This window comes from Hylobates moloch, unplaced genomic scaffold (genome assembly GCF_009828535.3).
Source record: "Hylobates moloch isolate HMO894 unplaced genomic scaffold, HMol_V3 SCAFFOLD_8, whole genome shotgun sequence".
NCBI lineage: Eukaryota > Metazoa > Chordata > Mammalia > Primates > Hylobatidae > Hylobates > Hylobates moloch.
Genome location: NW_026652283.1, coordinates 17,181,105 through 17,201,087, shown reverse-complemented (window position 1 = coordinate 17,201,087; position 19,983 = coordinate 17,181,105). Strand labels below are relative to the sequence as shown.

Sequence of the window (19,983 nt, the reverse complement as noted above, 5' to 3'; positions counted from 1 at the left end):
TCCCCAGTCAAATCTCATCTCAAATTATAATCCCCATAATCCCCATGTGTGGAGGGAGGGACCTGGTGGGAGGTGATCAGATCATGGGGGCAGTTTTCCCCCATGCTGTTCTCATGATAGTGAGTTCTCACAAGATTTGATGGTTTTATTAATGTTTAGCAGTTCCCCATTCGCCCCCTTTTTTTCCTGCCACCTTGTGAAAAAAGCCCTTGCTTCCGCTTCACCTTCCTCCATGAATGTAAGTTTCCTGAGGCCTCCCCAGCCATGTGGAACTGTGAGCCATTTAACCTCTTTCCTTTATTAATTACCCAGTCCAGGTGTGTCTGGAATTGGTGGGTTCTTGGTCTCACTGACTTCAAGAATGAAGCCGCGGACCCTCGCGGTGAGTGTTACAGCTTTTAAGGTGGCGCGTCTGGAGTTTGTTCCTTCTGATGTTCAGATGTGTTCAGAGTTTCTTCCTTCTGGTGGGTTCATGGTCTTGCTGGCTCAGGAGTGAAGCTGCGGACCTTCGTGGTGAGTGTTACAGCTCATAAAGGCAGTGTGGACCCAAAGAGTGAGCAGCAGCAGGATTTATTGTAAAGAGCGAAAGAACAAAGCTTCCACAGCATGCAAGGGGACCTGAGCAGGTTGCCACTGCTGGCCCCACTCACATCCTGCTGATTGGTAGAGCTGAGTGGTCTGTTTTGACAGGGCGCTGATTGGTACGTTTACAATCCCTGAGCTAGACACAAAGGTTCTCCACGTCCCCAATACATTAGCTAGATACAGAGTGTCCATTGGTGCATTCACAAACCCTGAGCTAGACACAGGTTGTTGATTGGTGTGTTTACAAACCTTGAGCTAGATACAGAGTGCCTATTGGTGTATTTACAATCCCTTAGCTAGACATAAAGGTTCTCCACCTCTCCACCAGTGTAGCTAGATACAGAGTGTCGATTGGTGCATTCACAGACCCTGAGCTAGACACAGGGTGCTGATTGGTGTGTTTACAAACCTTGAGCTAGATACAGATTGCTGATTGTTGTATCTACAATCCCTGAGCTAGACATAAAGGTTCTCCACGTCCCCACCAGACTCAGGGGCCCAGCTGGCTTCACCCAGTGGATCTCGCACTGGGGCTGCAGGTGGAGCTGCCTGCCAGTCCCCTGCCGTGTGCCCACACTCCTCAGCCCTTGGGTGGTTGATGGGACTGGGCACAGTGGAGCAGGTGGCGGCGCTCGTAGGGGAGGCTCAGGCTGCACAGGAGCCCATGGAGGCGGGGGGAGGCTCAGGCATGGTGGGCTGCAGGTCCTGAGCCCTGCCCCGCGGGAAGGCAGCTAAGGCCCGGCGAGAAATCCAGTGCAGCGCTGGTGGGCCGGCACTGCTGGGGGACGCAGCACACCCTCCACCGCCGCTGGCCCAGGTGCTAAGCCCCTCATTGCCGGGGTCCGGAAGGGCCGGCTGGCCGCTCCCGAGTGCGGGGCCGCCCAGCCCACACCCACCTGGAACTCCAGCTGGCCCGCAAGCGCCGCGCGCAGCCCGGTTCCCGCCCGCGCCTCTCCCTCCACACCTCGCCGCAAGCTGAGGGAGACGGCTCCGGCCTTGGCCAGCGGAGAAAGGGGCTCCCACACAGCAGCGGCGGGCTGAAGGGCTCCTCAAGTGCCGCCAAAGCGGGAGCCCAGGCAGAGGAGACGCCGAGGGCGAGCGAGGGCTGTGAGGACTGCCAGCAGCCTGTCACCTCTCACAGGTATTTATTTATAGCAGTGTGAAAACGCACTAATACGTTTGGGGATTTTGTTAAAGTGTTCTAATTGAGTATGGGGGGGTGCGGCCTGAGATTCTGCATTTCTAACAAGTTCCTAGGTGATAGTCAGTGCTGTGGGTCTGCGGTTCACACTTTAAGTAGCAAGGCTCTTAGGGATAAAATTACTCAAGGTGGTGTTATATGAGGTGGTGTCTTTCAGGCAAGGGTGCATAAGAAACACCTGAGCAGCTTTTTGCAATCAAACTTTGAGCCTCTCCTCCACCTCCAGGGAAGTCTGATTTAGTGCACCTGGGTTGGGAGTAGGTTGTATCTACTCTTTCCATCCCCCTATGTGATTTTTATGTTCATCAAAGTTGGAGGACCAATAATAAAATAAATCCTGAAGAATTTTTATTTGCCCTGAAAATTTCTCTCAGAACTCCTAGGACATTACATACAAAGTGACCATGAGAATGACACTCAACAATAATGTTGATAAAGTCATGGAAACTTCATGGAAACTGGAGTTTACTCTCCTCATGGGCACAACTCTATTTAGCTCATTTTAGCATGTATTTCCCATCTCACGTTGTGACATTTCTTGAGAAAAGTAGGTATTCAATAAGCCTTGGAACCTGATTAAAAATGCAACCTAATCTTCTAAAAATGACATTTGTTTTAATGATCTCTATTTTTCTTGAAGAATTATTTTGTCGGTATAATGCCCTTTGAAATCTTACAGCTATTGAAGGTTGTTGTTGGTAGACAGAGAAGAAAAATAACTTTTGTCTTGCGACATCTGCAACTTTGGATAAGTCTATAGTTATTTCTGCGGAATTATTTTATTAACTAAAAGATCCAGCCTTGGTTACATTCTATGATTATAAATAGAAATGAGATGAAATTTAAAAATTCCACTGGGATCAGTAATTTATTCAATATCTGGAGAAAAGGTGATTCATGTAACATCAAAGATCTCATCTTGGATTATGTAGCATTATTCTATTTCAGCATTTTAGGACAGGAAAGCATTAGGTCACTTATGTGAGAAGAAGTAGGGTAAGATGCAAGGAATAACAATCTCATGGCAGCAAGGATAAATGACTGTTGTAGGAACTAGAGATTTAGAAAGTATTTAGAGTGGGACACTTGGCATGGAAGTAGGGGCCCTGTTATCAGAATCAAATCAATTGGCTGGTATGACTTGTAATGCAGTCATTGTAAGGTATTAAGTGGTGAGTGAATTTGGAGGTGTTTTCATACTTAGTATCTAAAATCTCAAGTGTTGACTGGAGTATTGAGCCTGCTGAATGGGACCTCAGGCAGTGAGGATCCATGGCATGACAGTTCTCTTGTGATGACAGGTTTAAATTGTAGCTCTGCTTGAATTAAAAAAAAAAAAAAAAATGACTACGTGGTCTAGATCCCCTCTCCAGTTCTATGATTTCATCTCTTTGTTTATGCACATGTATCTGCTGTAATTCATACCAATTATTTTAATAAAATGCTAAGTGGCAATGGTTATATGTAAAAACATTTATAAGTTATCTTAGATATTGTTGTCTCTTTAATTTGGCATTATTGTAATTAAGTGCAATTCTACCTCTGATTTTTTAGTAATAATTTGGGTGGTCTATTGACATTATTGTCACTGAAACTGTGCATAAGTATAATTATATTTTCATATTGATTTCTTGGTTTTTATAAAGGAAAAGAAATGCTGACGTATGTTCAATATTTACATGTGTGGCCAGCATTGACTGTTGATATTTTATCTACTCAAAAGTCTTTTAGAAATTAAATTAAGGTTTATAATGTGTTTGGAATTTCCAGAACTCCTTTCAGGACTTGTAAATGTGTAGATTTTGTGTTAATAAGTAACAATTGTATTCTTTTAAAAATTAGTAGGCTTTATATTAGAAATTGAGAGAAATAACTAAGTTATTAATGAAACTAACTCTTAAAGACACATAAAATAAAATCACAGTTAACATTTGTAATGTGAAGGTCCTAATTAATACCTAAAAGTATATTATGTTTTATATAAATTCTGTTGGCTTATCATTTTTGAAAATAATTCTTTTAGAAAAAGAAGAATGTGTCTATATAGTTCTTTGGATTTTCAGACTTGTAGTTTAAAACGAAAGCCAGAGAAAGTTTTGTAGCCTATTACTAGTGGATGTGTGAAATAAATAATGTGAGCCAGCGCACTTTCTCATCTATACTGACCTTGGTCTTTTCCTGTGGATAGACATCTATAAATGATCATTTGCATATCCAAGCCTTCCTGCAGCCAGATATTGTCCATCACTTGAATAATCTGCAGAACAAGCATATCCTGACGAAGATCATCTCCAGCCTGTTAAAAACAAAATTATAGACCCTGGGTTTTTCCTTGAATTCCATTAAAAGCAGTCAAATACAGTACATGTCACTTTTCTCCTTGGATACATTTCTAGCCTTAGAGTGGTTTTAATGGTTTTGTTAGCACTAAAAGTACCTTGTGCTTCTGATAAAAAGTTTTTTTAAATGAGAACTTCCCTTTAAATAATTACAGAAGCTTCAACCATCAAATCAGAGGTGCTGCTTGGAATGTTCCTTGATAATAATTTTCAATTTATTATCCACGTGCGATTTCTCAGATTCAAAGTCTGGCAAAGACAGGCTGGATAAATGTTTATTCAAATTTCAAACTTAGCCAAGAGAGATCTCTTTCTAAGTGAAACATTATTTGGTATGTCATAAATTTATGCACCGATATGCAGTTAGAATACCAAGAGCTTCTTGACTAGGAGTATAAATAGCATCCATATGATTGATTAGACTTTAAATTGGTGATTTCTCAAATTATTTTGAAGATAAAAGGTTTTCAGAGAGAATAATTTTTGATAATAATAAGAAATGATAAAGTGGTGATAGTCATGTATTGGTTAAGGAGATTGCATATGTCCAAAGGGGAAGGATAGTTCTATCCTTTTAAACAAATAAGAATTTTCGTTTTGAAAACACTTTCTAAATTATACATGGAAAATCCTGCCAAGATAAAATTTTATGTTTTCTTTTTTCCCCTTCATCAAAAGTACAGCATTGTGGGACCACTAACTCTTGAGGTGACATGACAAAGCAAAAGTGTGTGCACACTACTCATTATCCTCCAAACTAGACAGTGAGAATTCACCAAAAATTCACTCTGAGACCTTGTTGCATGAGCTTGGCTGAATAATTGGCCAAATAAACTGGAAGACGGGCATATTCTTACTTTTTACCCTTATCTCTCTCTCTGTTCCTTCTCTCCTACGTGCTTGTAAACCTGTCACTACCTTTTCTCTGTTTTTCCAGTGGGATTAGTGACGAAGACTGAAATGACCCATATTTACTTTTTTATTAAAAAAAATAACTCAAATTACTAAAATCAACAAGTGCTAGCAGGCAAGAATTTAATGTTAAATTAACTTATGTCATTTCAGTTCCAGTTAATTTTGATCCCAATTTAGTATCTAGATGAAAATAAAACTTCCTCACATTCAACTTTCTCTGCCACTTAAAAGCAATCGTATCACTTCATTTACTGAAGTATATCCTCTTAGGTTTTGCACTGAAGTCTCCCTGGCTTTCAGTCAGTAATGTTTGATCTATTGCCAATTGGAGTTTGGCACATACTATATATAATCCTGTAAAAAGGCAGACTCTAAAATCGCTGAAAAACCTATGTGTTGTTGCTGGAGGAAAATAGCTACAACAATTTCTTTTTGTGAGTAATAAATCGATAGTTCTGTGTATGGAATCAATTCATGTTTTAAGAGCGCTACCATACCTTAAAAATAATGCTGATATTTTTGCCCATTGGATTAGCATTGATGAAAGTAATCTTCAATGGCAAAGCATTAGATGTAAAATATGAACATGCCTATAGGAAAAGAAAAAGGGAAAACTAGTGAGCAAAATAAATCAACCCCCAACCCCAAAAAGTAAACCTTTTCCCCAAAATCATAGCCACTTGCAGACTTTGTTGTATGAACAAATGTAACACATATGAATAATTTTTATACTTGGGAACACAGAAACACACAAATTTTTAAAAATTTAGTTTATCAACTGGAGCCTTTACTTTGAAACCAAGAAGCCAGCTTTTTGACAGATTACAAATCTTCAACCACGTTTTTTCCTCAATGAACAGTAGTGATATGTTTGAGGTTTAAATGAACTAAGCAGTGTATGAATATTGGCTTATTCTAGCTGGTTAGTAGATAAAAGTTAAAATTTTATTTTAAAAACTTTATTTCCTTTCCATTATTTCTACCTTGCAGAATACTTTAAGGAAAAATAGATAGAAAGTTAAGAAAGACTTGAGTTCAAATCTAAGCTTTATAACTAATTTGCTGTAAAGTGGAGAAAGCAACCTCTCCCTCATACATCTTTGTGATCGATTCATGAACTAATGGATATAAAATACCTTTTACAGTGCCTGACACTAATCAGGTACTTTGAAAAATCCTTACATTTTTCTTTATCTTTTGGTTAATGAACATTTTCTTGTTTTTATAAATAGCAGTACAACATATATTTTGTCTTCTCATTTCCTGTAATTACACCTTCCATTTGCATTTTCAGCTTTGTGATGTTGACTACTTTTCACTCTACTTTCCTTGTTGCCTGTTTTCCTCTTATTTTCTTACAATTAAGCATTGAAAAGGTGTATGTCTTTAGGCTATTCGAGAGTTCATGATGGCATTGAAGACTTAACTCAATATAAAGAAAGGAAAAAGACTCGATGCTTTCAATTTATCAACTTAGTAAGATATGATATCAATGCATGTCGAAAGATCAGCTTGAACAACGTTATCTGCAAGAAGTCTGAAATTAGAAGTTGAGAGAAAATATCTATTTCTTAACGGACCTATCAACACAAATCTAACCTAATATGTTAACTAAACACAAACCCTTGCTTACTGAATCATAAGCAAGAGTTTAAGAGATGGAAAATAGATATTTTCTATTTTCAATTTGAAAAATCGAATTGATTCAGTAAGCAAGGGTTTGTGTTTGTTTAGTTAGAAATTGGGTTAGATTTGTGTTGATAGGTCAGTTAAGAAATAGATATTGTATAGCTAAATGTAGACGTTTTATCTAGAAACAAAAATAGATGTTTTGTAGTTTTGTGGGTGAGGATGCTTGTTAAACAATGAAATTCCGTTGCAAAAGTCAGCTAATTAGGGATCACATGACCATATATCATGGTATTCAATTAGCAAATTCTGTATGAGGCAAGAAATGAGTGTAGATCAGTGGTTTTTAAATTCTGTTCATTGACTATGTGGGGAATCTCTTTGATTTATCCCAAGTTCAGGGAGGCCGAAGGCAAGGCTTAGCCTATCTTTTTAACTACCACCCAGAGACATTCTGCTTTTATTGTTTCACATCTTGGTTTTCATGTGCAGTATATATTTGAGTGATTGTCAAAAATATGTATTCAACAACTAGTATGCACATTATATGCTAAGAAAGGAAACACTATATCTACCCTCACAAAGCCTCATGTTTTGGTTGTATACACACACACACACATTAAGTTGAAAATAATTCACAAGATAGTTTATCACCATTGAATGAAGCCACATTTTAAGAAAAAAATTTTCAGAGGTTAACTAGATCTTGAAGATTGTGAGGGACATAGATTAGCAAATAGGCAGAAGCAAGGGTTTTCTAGATAGAAAAAGGCAAATGATAAGATATTAGATTCGAGTGATAGCTGTAAAGTAGATTGGAATGCCCATAGATGGAAGAATTAATCAGAGTCTTAGAGGAGGATTTTATGGAGATGTTATAATAAGATAGAAAAGCTAGAAGAAAGGAAGATAGGGTCTCTGTCCTTGAGAAGCACACATTAATGACAGAGATCTAAAAATTAGTTGAAAAAGAAACCAGTAAGTAAATGAAATACCTGGTCCTTGTTTTCTCTAAGTAGTGGGGAAGAATTGCATTCAGTTCCTCCCACTCTCCCAGTTGGTCCATCCTTTAGTGATTTAAAAGGAAATAGGGAATGGTTCATTGTGATTAATGGTTTGTGGGTAGGGGTGGGAGGCAAAGGTTGAGAATTGGTCTTATAAAGACAGTTTAGCTCAGACCTGAGCCCCTTGCTCTTTGCCTTTGAGAGCCATGCTTTAAGAAACGAATTGAGCCAGACCTGAGTGCTTCTCCCCAGTATAGTTGACTGATAGTGACAGAATGCTGATTAAAGGCTTTCCCATGCTCACTGTATTCACAGGGCTCCTTTCCAGTGTGAACTCTCTGGTGCACGATCACTTGTGAACTATAATGGCTCACACAATCATATAACAGCTTTCACACTATCATTGCATTTATAAGATTTCTCCCCACAATGGGTTGTCTGATGTACCACAAGACTGGCACTATAACTGAATATCTTCCCATACCCATTATATTTGTAGGGTTTCTTAACAGTGTGAATTCTCTGGTGTATAATGAGGCGTGAGTTTTGACTACACATTTCCATGCTTATATTTATAGGGCTTTTGGCATGTGTGAACTCTCTGACACAGAATAAGACATTTACTCAGACCAAATGCCTTGTCACACTGCATTCAAAAGGTATGAATTTTCTCATAGTCAACAAATTAAGAGCTCTCATAGATGGTTTCTCCAAACTGCTTCCATTTAAATAAGTTTTTTATATGACCCTCAGTGTGTAGGCTCTGATGTCAAATAAGACATTTACTTATTACTTAAGACATTACCTTGCCATATTCATCATGCTTATAAGGATTCTCCCCAGTGTGGATTCTCCAGTAGTTGATAAGTTTTCTGTTGAAACAGAGAGCTTTTCCATACTCATTTCAACTGTAAGGTTTCTCACTTCTTTGTTCAATGGGACTGGAGGATAGATTAAAATGTTTCCCAAGATGGTGTCACCTGGCTATGTCTGTTCTGTTCATTGTTGTACCCATAGGTGCCCAACCCTGTACCAGGCATAGCTAGCCAGAGCAAATGGAACCAGGCGGTGCCTCTACTTGGGACAGCTTCTGCAGGAAAAGTACTGCTAACCGTAGGGTGCTGTAGGGAAGGAGTGTGGTCCCACCTGCAGCACTAGGGGTGGTGACTTCTGGGCAGCTGACCCCTGGCCCAGCCAGTGCACCTGCACATGCCAAACTTATATGTAATTTTAAGTGTAAAAAAAACAAAAACAAAAACACTCTTCTCCTTTAAAACAACAAGCCAATAAAGCAAAAGCAAAAACAAACAAACAAAAAAACAAAAAACACATGGACTCAGTGATCCCTGTTGTTCTTTCTACATTAAGGTACAGTGTCTTTGAAATGCTGAGTTCCTACATGTGCTTGGCGTTAGTCAAGAATACTACTGATGATGAAAAAGTTGGGCAATTTTTTGAAAATTAGTAATGATTTAGATTTCAGCCCAGACAGACATATCTCAGTTTAAGGAATTTGAAGACTTATTTTGTTATGTTTCACAATATATTTATGAAGCATACCAAAAAATTTGCAGGGAGTCTTACTTGTGGCAAAGTGATAAATATGATGGCATCAAGTTTTTAGCAAAACATTTTACATTGACAGTAATAATGGTCTAATTTTTCACCTAATTATTGGATTTGTTTTCTTGACTGTCTTACGACTTCAGTTAAGTAACATTTATTGGCCATGCATGATAGCTTAACCTCTTCACTTTTAAATCTAACATAACCATAATTTTCTCTGTTAATGTCTTTGTACTCTTGGGCTTTTGAGAAGGAAGATAATAAAGCTTATCAGGAACAAGGGAGAAAGAATGATTCTAAGTCAGAGAAGGGTGACTGAAGAGGTACCCATATGACAGAGGATTGGGAATAGAAAGGAAGTTGTGAGCCTGACAATGCCAAGATGGGCTTTCCAGGCGTGAGTAAAATCACAAAGTATATGACACACTGACATATTAGAATCAATAAATTTTAAATTGAATCAAAATAGAAATGTTGTAGCTAATGATTAATGTTCGTGTACTAGGTATGGTTATGCACATAGTCGAAATAAACCGTGAAATTATACCCAGCCTTCATGGGGTCACCAAATAAATCATTTTTAATGAGTCAAGAAATTAACCCAGTGATATGTTCCTCTATGTTACTCTATTTTTTTTTTCACTGAACTGATGGATAGTTTTTTTCCAAATAAACAAACCATATGATAAGGCCAATGTGATCCCAACTGGTCTTAGTGTATCAAAGTGAAAACACAATGTAAATGGATTCAATTACTTTTTCCTTAAAATAATTGCAGTGTCAACTTATGAATTCTTTTTGCCATTTCACACATATACAGTGAACTAAACTATGTAAAACAGAAATGTTAAATTGATCTGAGGAATAAGTTGACTTACATCATGATCAATCCCTTTTATACATTGGGCAGGGTTCAGAGGAAGATGACAAGTATTTACATCTTGAAAGAACTCTTCTAATCTGCCGATTTCTTTCTTCAGTACCTCCTGTGAAAAATCATTAGAAAAAGGATTTAAGAAAATGTTAAGAACTTGACTTTTCCTTCAAGTTACAATTTTCTTCTATTGATTAAATGAATTCTTGAATTCAGGGTTGTACACTTGGATGACTTTAGGGTCAGGCAGGTGATGTATTCAGGCATGAGAAGACAGTGGGCTAAAGACAATAGTGCATGTTGGAGAAATGGGAAACTAAAGTATGCATGCCCTTTCTAAAGGACCTCAAATTCAACTAAAAATGAAAACCAAACAGAGCACTGTACTGTTCAAACAAAACATAAAAGGGTTGGACTTGACCTGCGTGGCCGCCAATTTGCAAACCCTGCTTTATGTAATTATTAACATGATCCTTTTCTGATAATTTTCTGAAATCTGAGTTTGTGACTCTCAAAATTACACTCAATAGTATAGTGCATTTTACAAAACAAATTATGTACAATAGTAACAACAATGACAAAAATCAATTGCATAATGCTGTCAGAAATGGTAATATGCAGGAACAAATAGTTTACTGGACATCGATGAGTATATTTCTGACATTTACTCTCTCCAACACTCCACTATACTCATGGCAGCTCAGATATCACAAACAACACCTTTAAATTGTGCATCCTATGACAAAAGAGATAGGAAATAATTACAATTCATCACAAAACAAACAAAGCTTCTTTTAGTCTACTTTCACATATACACGATGGAGTACTATCCAACCATAAAAAAGAATGAGATCCTGTCATTTGCAACAACATGGATGGAACTGGAGGTCATTATGTTATGTGAAATAAGCCAGACACAGGAAGACAAATATCACATGTTCTCACTTACCTGTGACAGTTAAAATTTAAAACAATTGAACTAATGGAGACCGAGAGTAGGAGGATGGTTACTAGAGGCTGAGAAGGGTCGTCAGTGCGGCAGGGGGTAGAGGGAATAGTTAATGGATACAAAAAAGTAGTTAGAAAGAGTAAATTAGAAAGACTTACTATTTGCTAGCACAAGGTAACTATGGTAGAAAATTTTTTTGTGTGCATTTTAAAATTGAAAATTAAAAAAGAAACTTTTTGAGCCCAATGCAGAAGACAAGGATATCATATTAATAATGTTCACTCAGCTCTCAAGAGTTTCTTAGCTTTTACTCCTGGCTTATTGGCAAATAATAGAATCCACAGCTCCCAGAATCCAGAAGAGCAAAGTGGAGAGACAAAAGCTGCGTTACTGCCTTCTGTGTGTGTTGTTCTCCTTTGCCTCATCTATACTTGGGTTTGCCTGGCAGATATCATGGAGAGGAATCTCTGCTCCCTTCATTTAAGTAAAATCTCTTCCCAGTTCATATAGTTATGCTTAATTAGTGCTTTTTTTAAGTAGAAAAATAGCCATTAGGAACTTAAATTGTGAGAAATTATAAATGCCTCTTCCACCTACCTCTTCCTTTTCTTCTTCCTATTTTCCTATGTGAAGAGATGTTATCACAAAAGCAGCCACTCAAGGCAAGATAAATATATTTACCTGAGTGAATAATGTCAACATCACTCTGGTACTTGAAGCAAATGATCAAAAAAAGCGCCAGAATTATTTAACTATAATATACATCTTAAACATGTGAGGGATTTTAAAACATAGGAGATAAAGACCAAACCTTCACACAAACTTCTGTAAATTTTAAATCAATTTATTCAACTTGCCATCAACTTTTTGTCTACCATTAGAAAATAATTAATGAACTTGTAGTAACATTTAAAAAATCATAGAACTTTTTTTTGCATTGCTTATCCTATTATATGCCTTAAGGCTCCTCTGTGTACTGGAGTCTATATATCTCCCATTTAAAAATAAATTCCAAACTTTGGCTTTTTTATTTTCCATTTTCTCCCAGGAAGGTGAAGTAGCATAGTTTCTGGCACTTCTACTAAATGAAGTGAGTTCCAGCAAGAAAAATCCTGGGCTGAGAAAGAATTCTGGGACACTTTGCCTACTACTATTTTTATATCATTTTGTTGAAAATTCTTGTTGATTTTAGATTATAAGTGGAGAGAAACTGAGTTCCCTTGAGGACAAAACTCATGTTTTGGCCGTCTTTCTATCCTTAACCCCTAGTCTATAGTAGGTAGTTAATTATTATTGAATAACATTATTAACACAATGAAAGAATGTCCCCTCTCTCCCTGCATCTAGAGTGTTGAGCTTGAGAGAAACTACTTAATGGTGTATATCAGTATAGGGAACTAGTGATGCAGGTAATTAAAAAGAGCAAATATTCTTCCAAGAAAAATAATAGCCAGGTCCATTATTATAAACACTGAGAAAGAGGCACATATTTTGACTAGTATCCATAGATCTTAGTATAAAAAATATTACTATTCTTAAGGCCATTGATTTATTTCGTTTAATTCATCTTATTTGTTGAGTGAAAAATGTCCTTTGCTGAGCAACAACAAAAACGTGCCCTAAAACGTCTCCTCGTGTATTTCTCGATGAGTCTGAATTGTGCCGCCATATTGACACGATTAGTTTATCAGGCTTGTTTAGTCCAACTGCCTATAAGTTGGTCTTTTCAGGTTCTCTCTGTGTGTTCCATGGCTATTTAGGTCAAAAAACCATGTCCTGGTGATAGACATTATCATTAACTTAAGAACAGTAGGTGGGGAAAAAAAAACTTGACTAAAGTAATTGATTTAAGTATCTTCTATTTAAGTGTAGTCAAGGAATTTGCTTTGTAAGCAATGAAATTAAAACTTAATTTAAACCGAAGTTAAAAAAATTACTACCTGAAGATTAATATTTCAACAAACCTGTCTTTGATGGTCACTGGCAGACTTGACTTTTTCCCCAATATCTCCCAGGATTTTGATAAGTTTCTGCTCCTTGGAAAACTCATCACTCAAGGCTTTACCTGCACAGAATTGGAGAGCGGCTAGTAGCTTCTGATACCAGCTTTTAAAATAAGCTTCATTTTCTGCATTCTTTAGCAGCCTGAAGGAAAGAGAGAGAAAAAAATTCTTGTATGTAAAGCTAATTTTTTAACCACGTCCAGCCAGAACAATAAGTGCATTTCAAACTAATCTGTATTTGGTAGCTTTGGGCAGTTTAACAGCCTAGAATGGGGAAAATGTTGTTTATTCTCGACAGTCATCAAGTTCCATCTGATAGTTAATGAGATTCCAAGAGTGAAGAATCAATAAGAGATCTGCCTTTCTTCATTTCAATTCACAACACATCTTTTCTCCTTCCAGTCCTCTTAATTCTGTAACACACACTTTTCTCAAGAACATGCTTTTGACTTCTTAAAAGATGCACAAATAACTTTAGAAATAGTTTTTATAAGTGACTGTACTATATGGTGACTCAAACATCAAGCCTAACTTTTTCTTGTTTCCTTCAAATGATAATATCCCCACACTGTCACAAACCACAAAAGGTGCTGCCTTTTTCCCAGCACCTCCCTTGGACTACCTGGAGGAAGGTATTGTAAAGGCAAGAGCATGGTTTTTTGTTTTCAGGCATATCTGGACTCAAATCCCAGCTCTCAAACTTACAAATTACTTAATTAGGCTGAGTTTTTATTTATTTATCTTAAAATAAGGTAATAAGTTTAATTCTATAGAGCTGTGTAGAACACAGAATGAGGCAATGCATTTGAAAGTGCTTAGCACAAAAATATTAGTTCATCCACATCTCATAGCCTTCCAAAGTCAGCTTCTGTCTCTGCTTGGAAGTCTGCTCCTATCATGAACATGGGAAGCATAAATCATGACGAAGTAAGAAAACATTGCAAGATAATGGAGCAACAACAAATGTTTGACAATTTTACTTTCTATTATACCCTTAAAACACTGAAATAGAATTTAAAAAGACTAATTTATTAGCACCTTAACTTCTCTCTAATTGATTCTTTTAATCTTAACTGGTCTTTAGTTTTTGCCTTCTCTGAAAAATAATTAGCGTTCAAGGAACTAAAAGATAATTCTGAGAACTAAATACTTAAAAAAAACGATTTTTAAATATATAGATATGTTTTTTTCTGCATGCCTAATTTTGCATCTCTGTTCAATGTGTATTTTGTTAGAGATACTCTAACAAACAAATTATTTTTATTCAATATTTTCTGTTGCTACACATTAAAGTTAAAAATTAGTTGAATGAGTTTGCAGTTTTTTTAAGGTAAGGGCCTGTTCCTTTGTCATTATTAGAAGACAACTTGTCTTCTAGTACCTCTTTTATTTTCTCAAAGGAAATAAAAATTTTGTGTGAAATAATAGCTCTTATTTGCTTCTGGAAAGCATTTACACACACACACACACACACACACACACACACACACACACCCACAAATACCTCAAGGGACTAAAGATGTATCACTGGTAAAATATCCTCTACTGATACTTGGTTCTTTTCATTTTAAGAAGAGTAGCAGTGAAAAATTTTCCTACTCATCCCTATGATGAGATTTTGAAATGTCAAGCAAGTAATAAATGGACCGCATAATTACCTGGAAGCTCTAAGAAAATGCATGTTGCATGCATGTGAATGCAAAGCTGCAGATGCAGGCATGCACATGTAAAACTTGAAGATGTTTTTTGCAGAATTGTGTACTGCTCAGATTCTCACAGTGCTTTGAGCACAGTGGTAATGTACCATTTTTTAGTCTGCATGGGATTCATCGAAATAGGGAGTTGATTGATGGAGTATTTCTATATTGAATATCAATGTTTGTCAGCACTTTCATACACTTTGAATATTGGGCTACTTGGTTTTTTTTTAAGTATTTTTAACCTGATCTAGTACATAAATATAACTCTATAACTACCCAACTGCTACATACATGATAAAAAGAAAAGTTATTTTGCACAGACAAAATCAACAATTTTTTACCAAAATAATTAAAGAAATAGTATATTTTAGGGTTGGAGTTATAGGGACTGTCAGAATTGTTTAGTTAATTTGTACGTATAATACTCTTATTCCTTATTCTATTGAAATGAACTTGTTCACTCATGAGCAATGTGTTTGCTTCTCTCTGGTTCAAGGAGGAAAAATTCAGTTTGATTCCTTGCTCAAAATAAAACCGAGCAGGGGAGAGTCACAGAGATAACATGTGACTATATCCTAAAAAACATAAAAGCTAAGAAAACTCAGTGTATTCTGTTGTGATTATTTTCCTTGGAGAATATACCTCATTCAAACCTTGCATCCCTGCCAAGATTACATGTTCTCCTGGTGAGATCTGGTTCAAGATCTATGGCTTTTTACTCGATGTGTAGAGAGTTTGTTTTTGTACACTGCAGAATTGAAATCATAGAGTGCTGGAGATGAACACGAGAGGTCAATTCTATTCCTGTATTTTCAGGCACAGACACTTTAAATGACAAGAGAAATTAACATGCCTCTTAGCTTTAAACAACTACGGAAAAGGTTGAACTACAAAGTTTTGGGTGGAAGGTTACTCAGTTCTGCGTCAGTGACCTTCACTATAAGGAAGCAGTAAATCCTAAATATCGTAGTTTTTATCCATTGCCTCTGTCTATGAGATTGTAGAAAATAGCTGGCCACTCTCTTTTAAGGTTTACAGAAATTCTTTTCAAAAGATGCCGTAACCTGGGAGAGGCAATATCGCTTATGCCAAAAATGTTTAAAAAGAAAAAGTTTAAGGTCAAGAGACTGAGAAGTATCAAGTAAGACTTGCTATTAAAAGACGGGGCTTTTAAGATGCAGGCAATGTGATTTTGTACAAACGGTGAGGTAAATCTTAAAATGCCAGAGACCTGTTTACCCTAATGTCTGCAATATCCAGCTGTGATTCAATTTGGTATTATTTTGTACACATGCCTTAATGCTTTATAAAGTGTAAGTTATGACAACATTAAAATGAGGATGAATGCATAAAATCTAGATGATTAAAGAAGATTTTGACAGTATTAAGTGTGGTAGGCAGTAAGGAAGACGGAAAGGAACATAATCCAGGTGACTGAGCAAATTTTTTATAGGATGTCATGGAGGTATTTAAGTTAAGTGAATTATAGTGGACTCAGAGATGCAGAGATAGTCACCAACCTCAGCTAGCATAGAATGGAGATTTTTCTTGAAAATTAGAACTTTTTTACATTTCTTCATGCATGTAGCTGCTTCTGGTCACATGATGAGGGACTTGCTAGAGCCACAGGAAAAGTACAAATAGTTCATATTCCATCAGTCTACCAGCAGGACAGAACAGAGTAATCACACCATCCCAGCCCTCTTTGCCTCATAAACTCATTCAATCCAGGCCTTAATTTTAGTTTTCAACAGCAGGATATTGCACATCTCAGGGACTGTCCTAGAATTTTACTCACTTGTGTATTTTCTGTGGGTCAAGAGAGGAAACAACATCCAGTAACAGAAAAGAATTGAGCTACACAATAGAGATGAGTGATTTCAGATCACTCCAGGGCTTCCCCTTCCCATTTCATCTTGTATATTTTGCTACATTGTTTGGGCTGAGGTATGTGGATCAGGAGACCGATTTTTAGTGAGCACAGGTGGATTCCAGAATATGACTTTTTCAAGTGTATTTAAAACTCTGGGACAAATAAATAATACAGTTCAATAACTAAAATATAATTGTTAATTTTAAGATTTTAACAGTGTGGCTAAGAAATGCAAAGCATGCCTATTTAGCATTAGCAACCTTATTTTACCTCTAAGTGGCTGAGAGATTTATTTAGTATTTTCCTCAACTGAGGAACTTGATACGTTATACAATCCTTGCAAAGATAATTGTTTTTTCTGACTAGCCCATTTTTAGAATATTGATTTGCTCTTTCAGAAATAGCAGCACTAACTGTTGAATTTTGCATATAAAGAGCATTATATGGGGCACGTCTGCAGATATGCAAATTCCAATCAGTTCTGCAATATGTGTTTATCAATAAATTACTTCGTAACAACTCAAGTATAAAACTATTCACAAAGGAAACAAGTTCAGAAAATGATTAAATCCATACCCTAGATGTTGTGTATACTTTTAGAACACTTAAATATATGAGAGGAGCCCATAAGGCATGAAACTGACTTGGTTTATACCCCTACCATAATTTATGAGTCTAATCATTCTGATAATTTCCAAAGTAATCGCTTTGGAATGTTACATATTCATGATGTTCCCACTGTTCCCACACTGTGTGGTAGATTTCATTATTGTTCCCAGCTCCACGTTTTCTCCTCTGTAGAAGATTATACATCTAGACTCTTTGTCATGTGACTTCCGGTACCTTCCTGTAGGTAGAATTTACTTCTTTATCCCTTGTCAGGTTGGTCATGTGCTTTGCTTTGGTCAACAGAATGTGACTGGATGCAACCTATACTCATGTCCATGGAGACGCTTTAAATGGGCTATTGTGATTTGGTTTGGCCTCCTGTTTGGTTTAATTTTGCCTCTGCCTTCTTCCTGGAGAACAGCATGTCCCAGTAGGAGGCTGTTCCTTTAGTCCTGGAATGAGAAGACAATGTGGAGCCAAGCTGAGCATTGATGCACAGAGTCAGGTGGAGCCAGGCAGGACGACAGCAAGTCTGCAGCCTGAGTCCTACATGAATGAGAAATAAATCTTTGTTGCCATAAGCTACTGAAACTGTGGGGCTATTTGTTGCTATGGTAAAAACTAATGAATATGCCAACTTTATTTGTTTTTCTTTTCTTTTTCCACTTGTTTGTTTGAGTTGCCTTTAGAATGGAAAGCACATTTTTTAAACATTCTCGCGGGGTATCCCTGAGGATATTTTGGGGCAAATCTAATTACTGAAAATAAACAAAAGTCATCTGGAGCCAAGTCTGGTGAATTAGATGAATAGTCAATTTGAGTATAATATTTCAGATCAAAAAACTGTAAAAGTAATTAACATGTCTTTTTTCATGAATCATAAAAAGTCCCAAAAGGTATTCCAAGAATGATTTGATCCAGCTTATTTGGACATGTATATTCTGTGCCACTGCTAAAATTTTATTGTTATTTTATTACTACTAACATACTTCTTGACTCATTTAAAAGTGTGAATAGGCCTATGTACCATCTGTTGCTTTGTCTAGCCAAGTGTCTGAGTATCTGATAGGAGACGCTCTCCGAGTAAAAATGTTATAGTACTAAGTGCAACAGGGCAAAGGCAAACTTTTTTAGGGTTTACATAACACAGGGCTAAACAAAGGGTCTGATGGCTGAAGGCAGTGAAGGAGATGGTACATGTGGCTGTTCTTGGGAACTAAAAACTTCAGCTGTACCCTAATGGTAATATCTGAGGACTGAAATGGCTGAAAAGGGGCCAATGGCTTTGGATGAGGAAGCATCTGTATTAGCATATTGAATGTTACTTTCCCTTGTTGCCCTGGAGTTGGCTACCAAGACCAAGACTGAAGAAAAGAGATAATAGTTACCCTATATTTCAAGAGTGTCGCAAAAATTGACAACAAGAAGACAACAACAAGTAAACAAAAAACCAATTGGGGGTCAGATAACTCTTCAGGGGTTATTAGGAAATGGATAAAATGGCTATGGTAAAAGAAGCATTATCGCCTCTACATATTTGCAGGCGGGGGTGTTTGAGAGTCATGAGTCATTAGCCCAGTGAGGAATAGAGTGAGTCCAGGATGTCCATTTATCCTCTCAAAGTCCAGTGGGGAAGGAAGCTCAATCTGAGCCATTTATAGTGATTTGAGTGTATGCAGTAAGAGACTGTTACCCCAGTTTAGACTTCTGCTCTGAAAGAGAGTTTGTTGATTTTACCTAGGCTTCTGTGAACATGAAGAAAAAGCAAGGCCAGGATGGAGAAAAGGGGTGGCAAAGAAGCAACCTGCATTCTTGCACGCCTGCAGTTTGACAAAACAAGGGTTTGTAGGGTGGATGTTACTCAAGGTTTAAATAAATTCATAAAAGGTAATTATATGTGCTCCACTCTTTGTATAGGTAGAGGTTGAGCCAGAGCCAAATCTTCTGGTGGGGAGGTTCTCCAAGGCTTCCCAAAGAACTCACCCATGGTAACCCCAAGGTAGCCAGCTTTGACTGTGAACCTACAGGGGGCCTTGGTGGAGAATCTGAGCTCACAGAGAGGGGATTGCAATTCCTGCCCTATCAAGTGTGAGGGTCACTTTTCTCTTTCTCTTTTCTTCCCACTCTTAGCTAAGAAAAGTTACAGCCAAAAGAGAAAGAGAAGAAGGGTGAAATAACAGATCATATCTTCTATTCCTAAGCTAGATCTTGGCTAGTATTGGAGTCTAGGGGTGCGAGGGTGGTGGGGGGCAGGTGGATAGGGTGGGTGAGGTATCTGTCAAATTAGAGAAGAAAATGAAGTTTTAAACTGGACAAGGTGGGTTGAAGTTTTTTGTTGTCTAAGAGTATATATGAGGAAACTATAGAATCTAGCCTGGTTTTAATTAGGGAATGTGAAAGGGAAAAGGTAGTATTTTTTAAATCATTAAAAGTTTTGAGACCTACTATGCTCAATCAGTTTAATAAAAACTAGCTGAGACAATTGAAAATCTAAGAGTCAAAAAGAAATGTGCAGCTTCAGGAAATGTCCTAATTGCATTGCAGGCAAGAAAAGCCCTAAGATGCAGAATAAGGGGGATCTTATTCTGGGGCAGTAGAATTTTGGGGAACCTTGACCCAAAACTCTTGAGAGTTAGGCTGAAATCATTCTCTTTGCCTCTCTGTATTCCCTCTCCACCACTTACTCTTCCAGATCTGGGCTTATTTTGTTTGGTTTCATTTGTGGATGAGCATGGC

At 37.2% G+C, this 19,983-nt stretch overlaps 1 protein-coding gene across 3 annotated transcripts in view; it reads right to left on the bottom strand.

Annotated features, from left to right (window-relative positions):
* PIK3C2G (phosphatidylinositol-4-phosphate 3-kinase catalytic subunit type 2 gamma) overlaps positions 1-19,983 on the bottom strand; it is a 398,295-nt gene that overhangs the window by 146,396 nt on the left and 231,916 nt on the right. For all 3 annotated transcript variants that reach the window (XM_032159742.1, XM_058442576.1, XM_032159744.2), the window contains 4 exons: positions 13,027-13,207; positions 10,118-10,225; positions 5,538-5,630; positions 3,953-4,082 (listed from right to left, as the gene is read on the bottom strand). In XM_032159742.1, the coding sequence (XP_032015633.1) occupies positions 3,953-4,082; positions 5,538-5,630; positions 10,118-10,225; positions 13,027-13,207 (512 nt within the window). The remainder of the gene's footprint in view (positions 1-3,952; positions 4,083-5,537; positions 5,631-10,117; positions 10,226-13,026; positions 13,208-19,983) is intronic.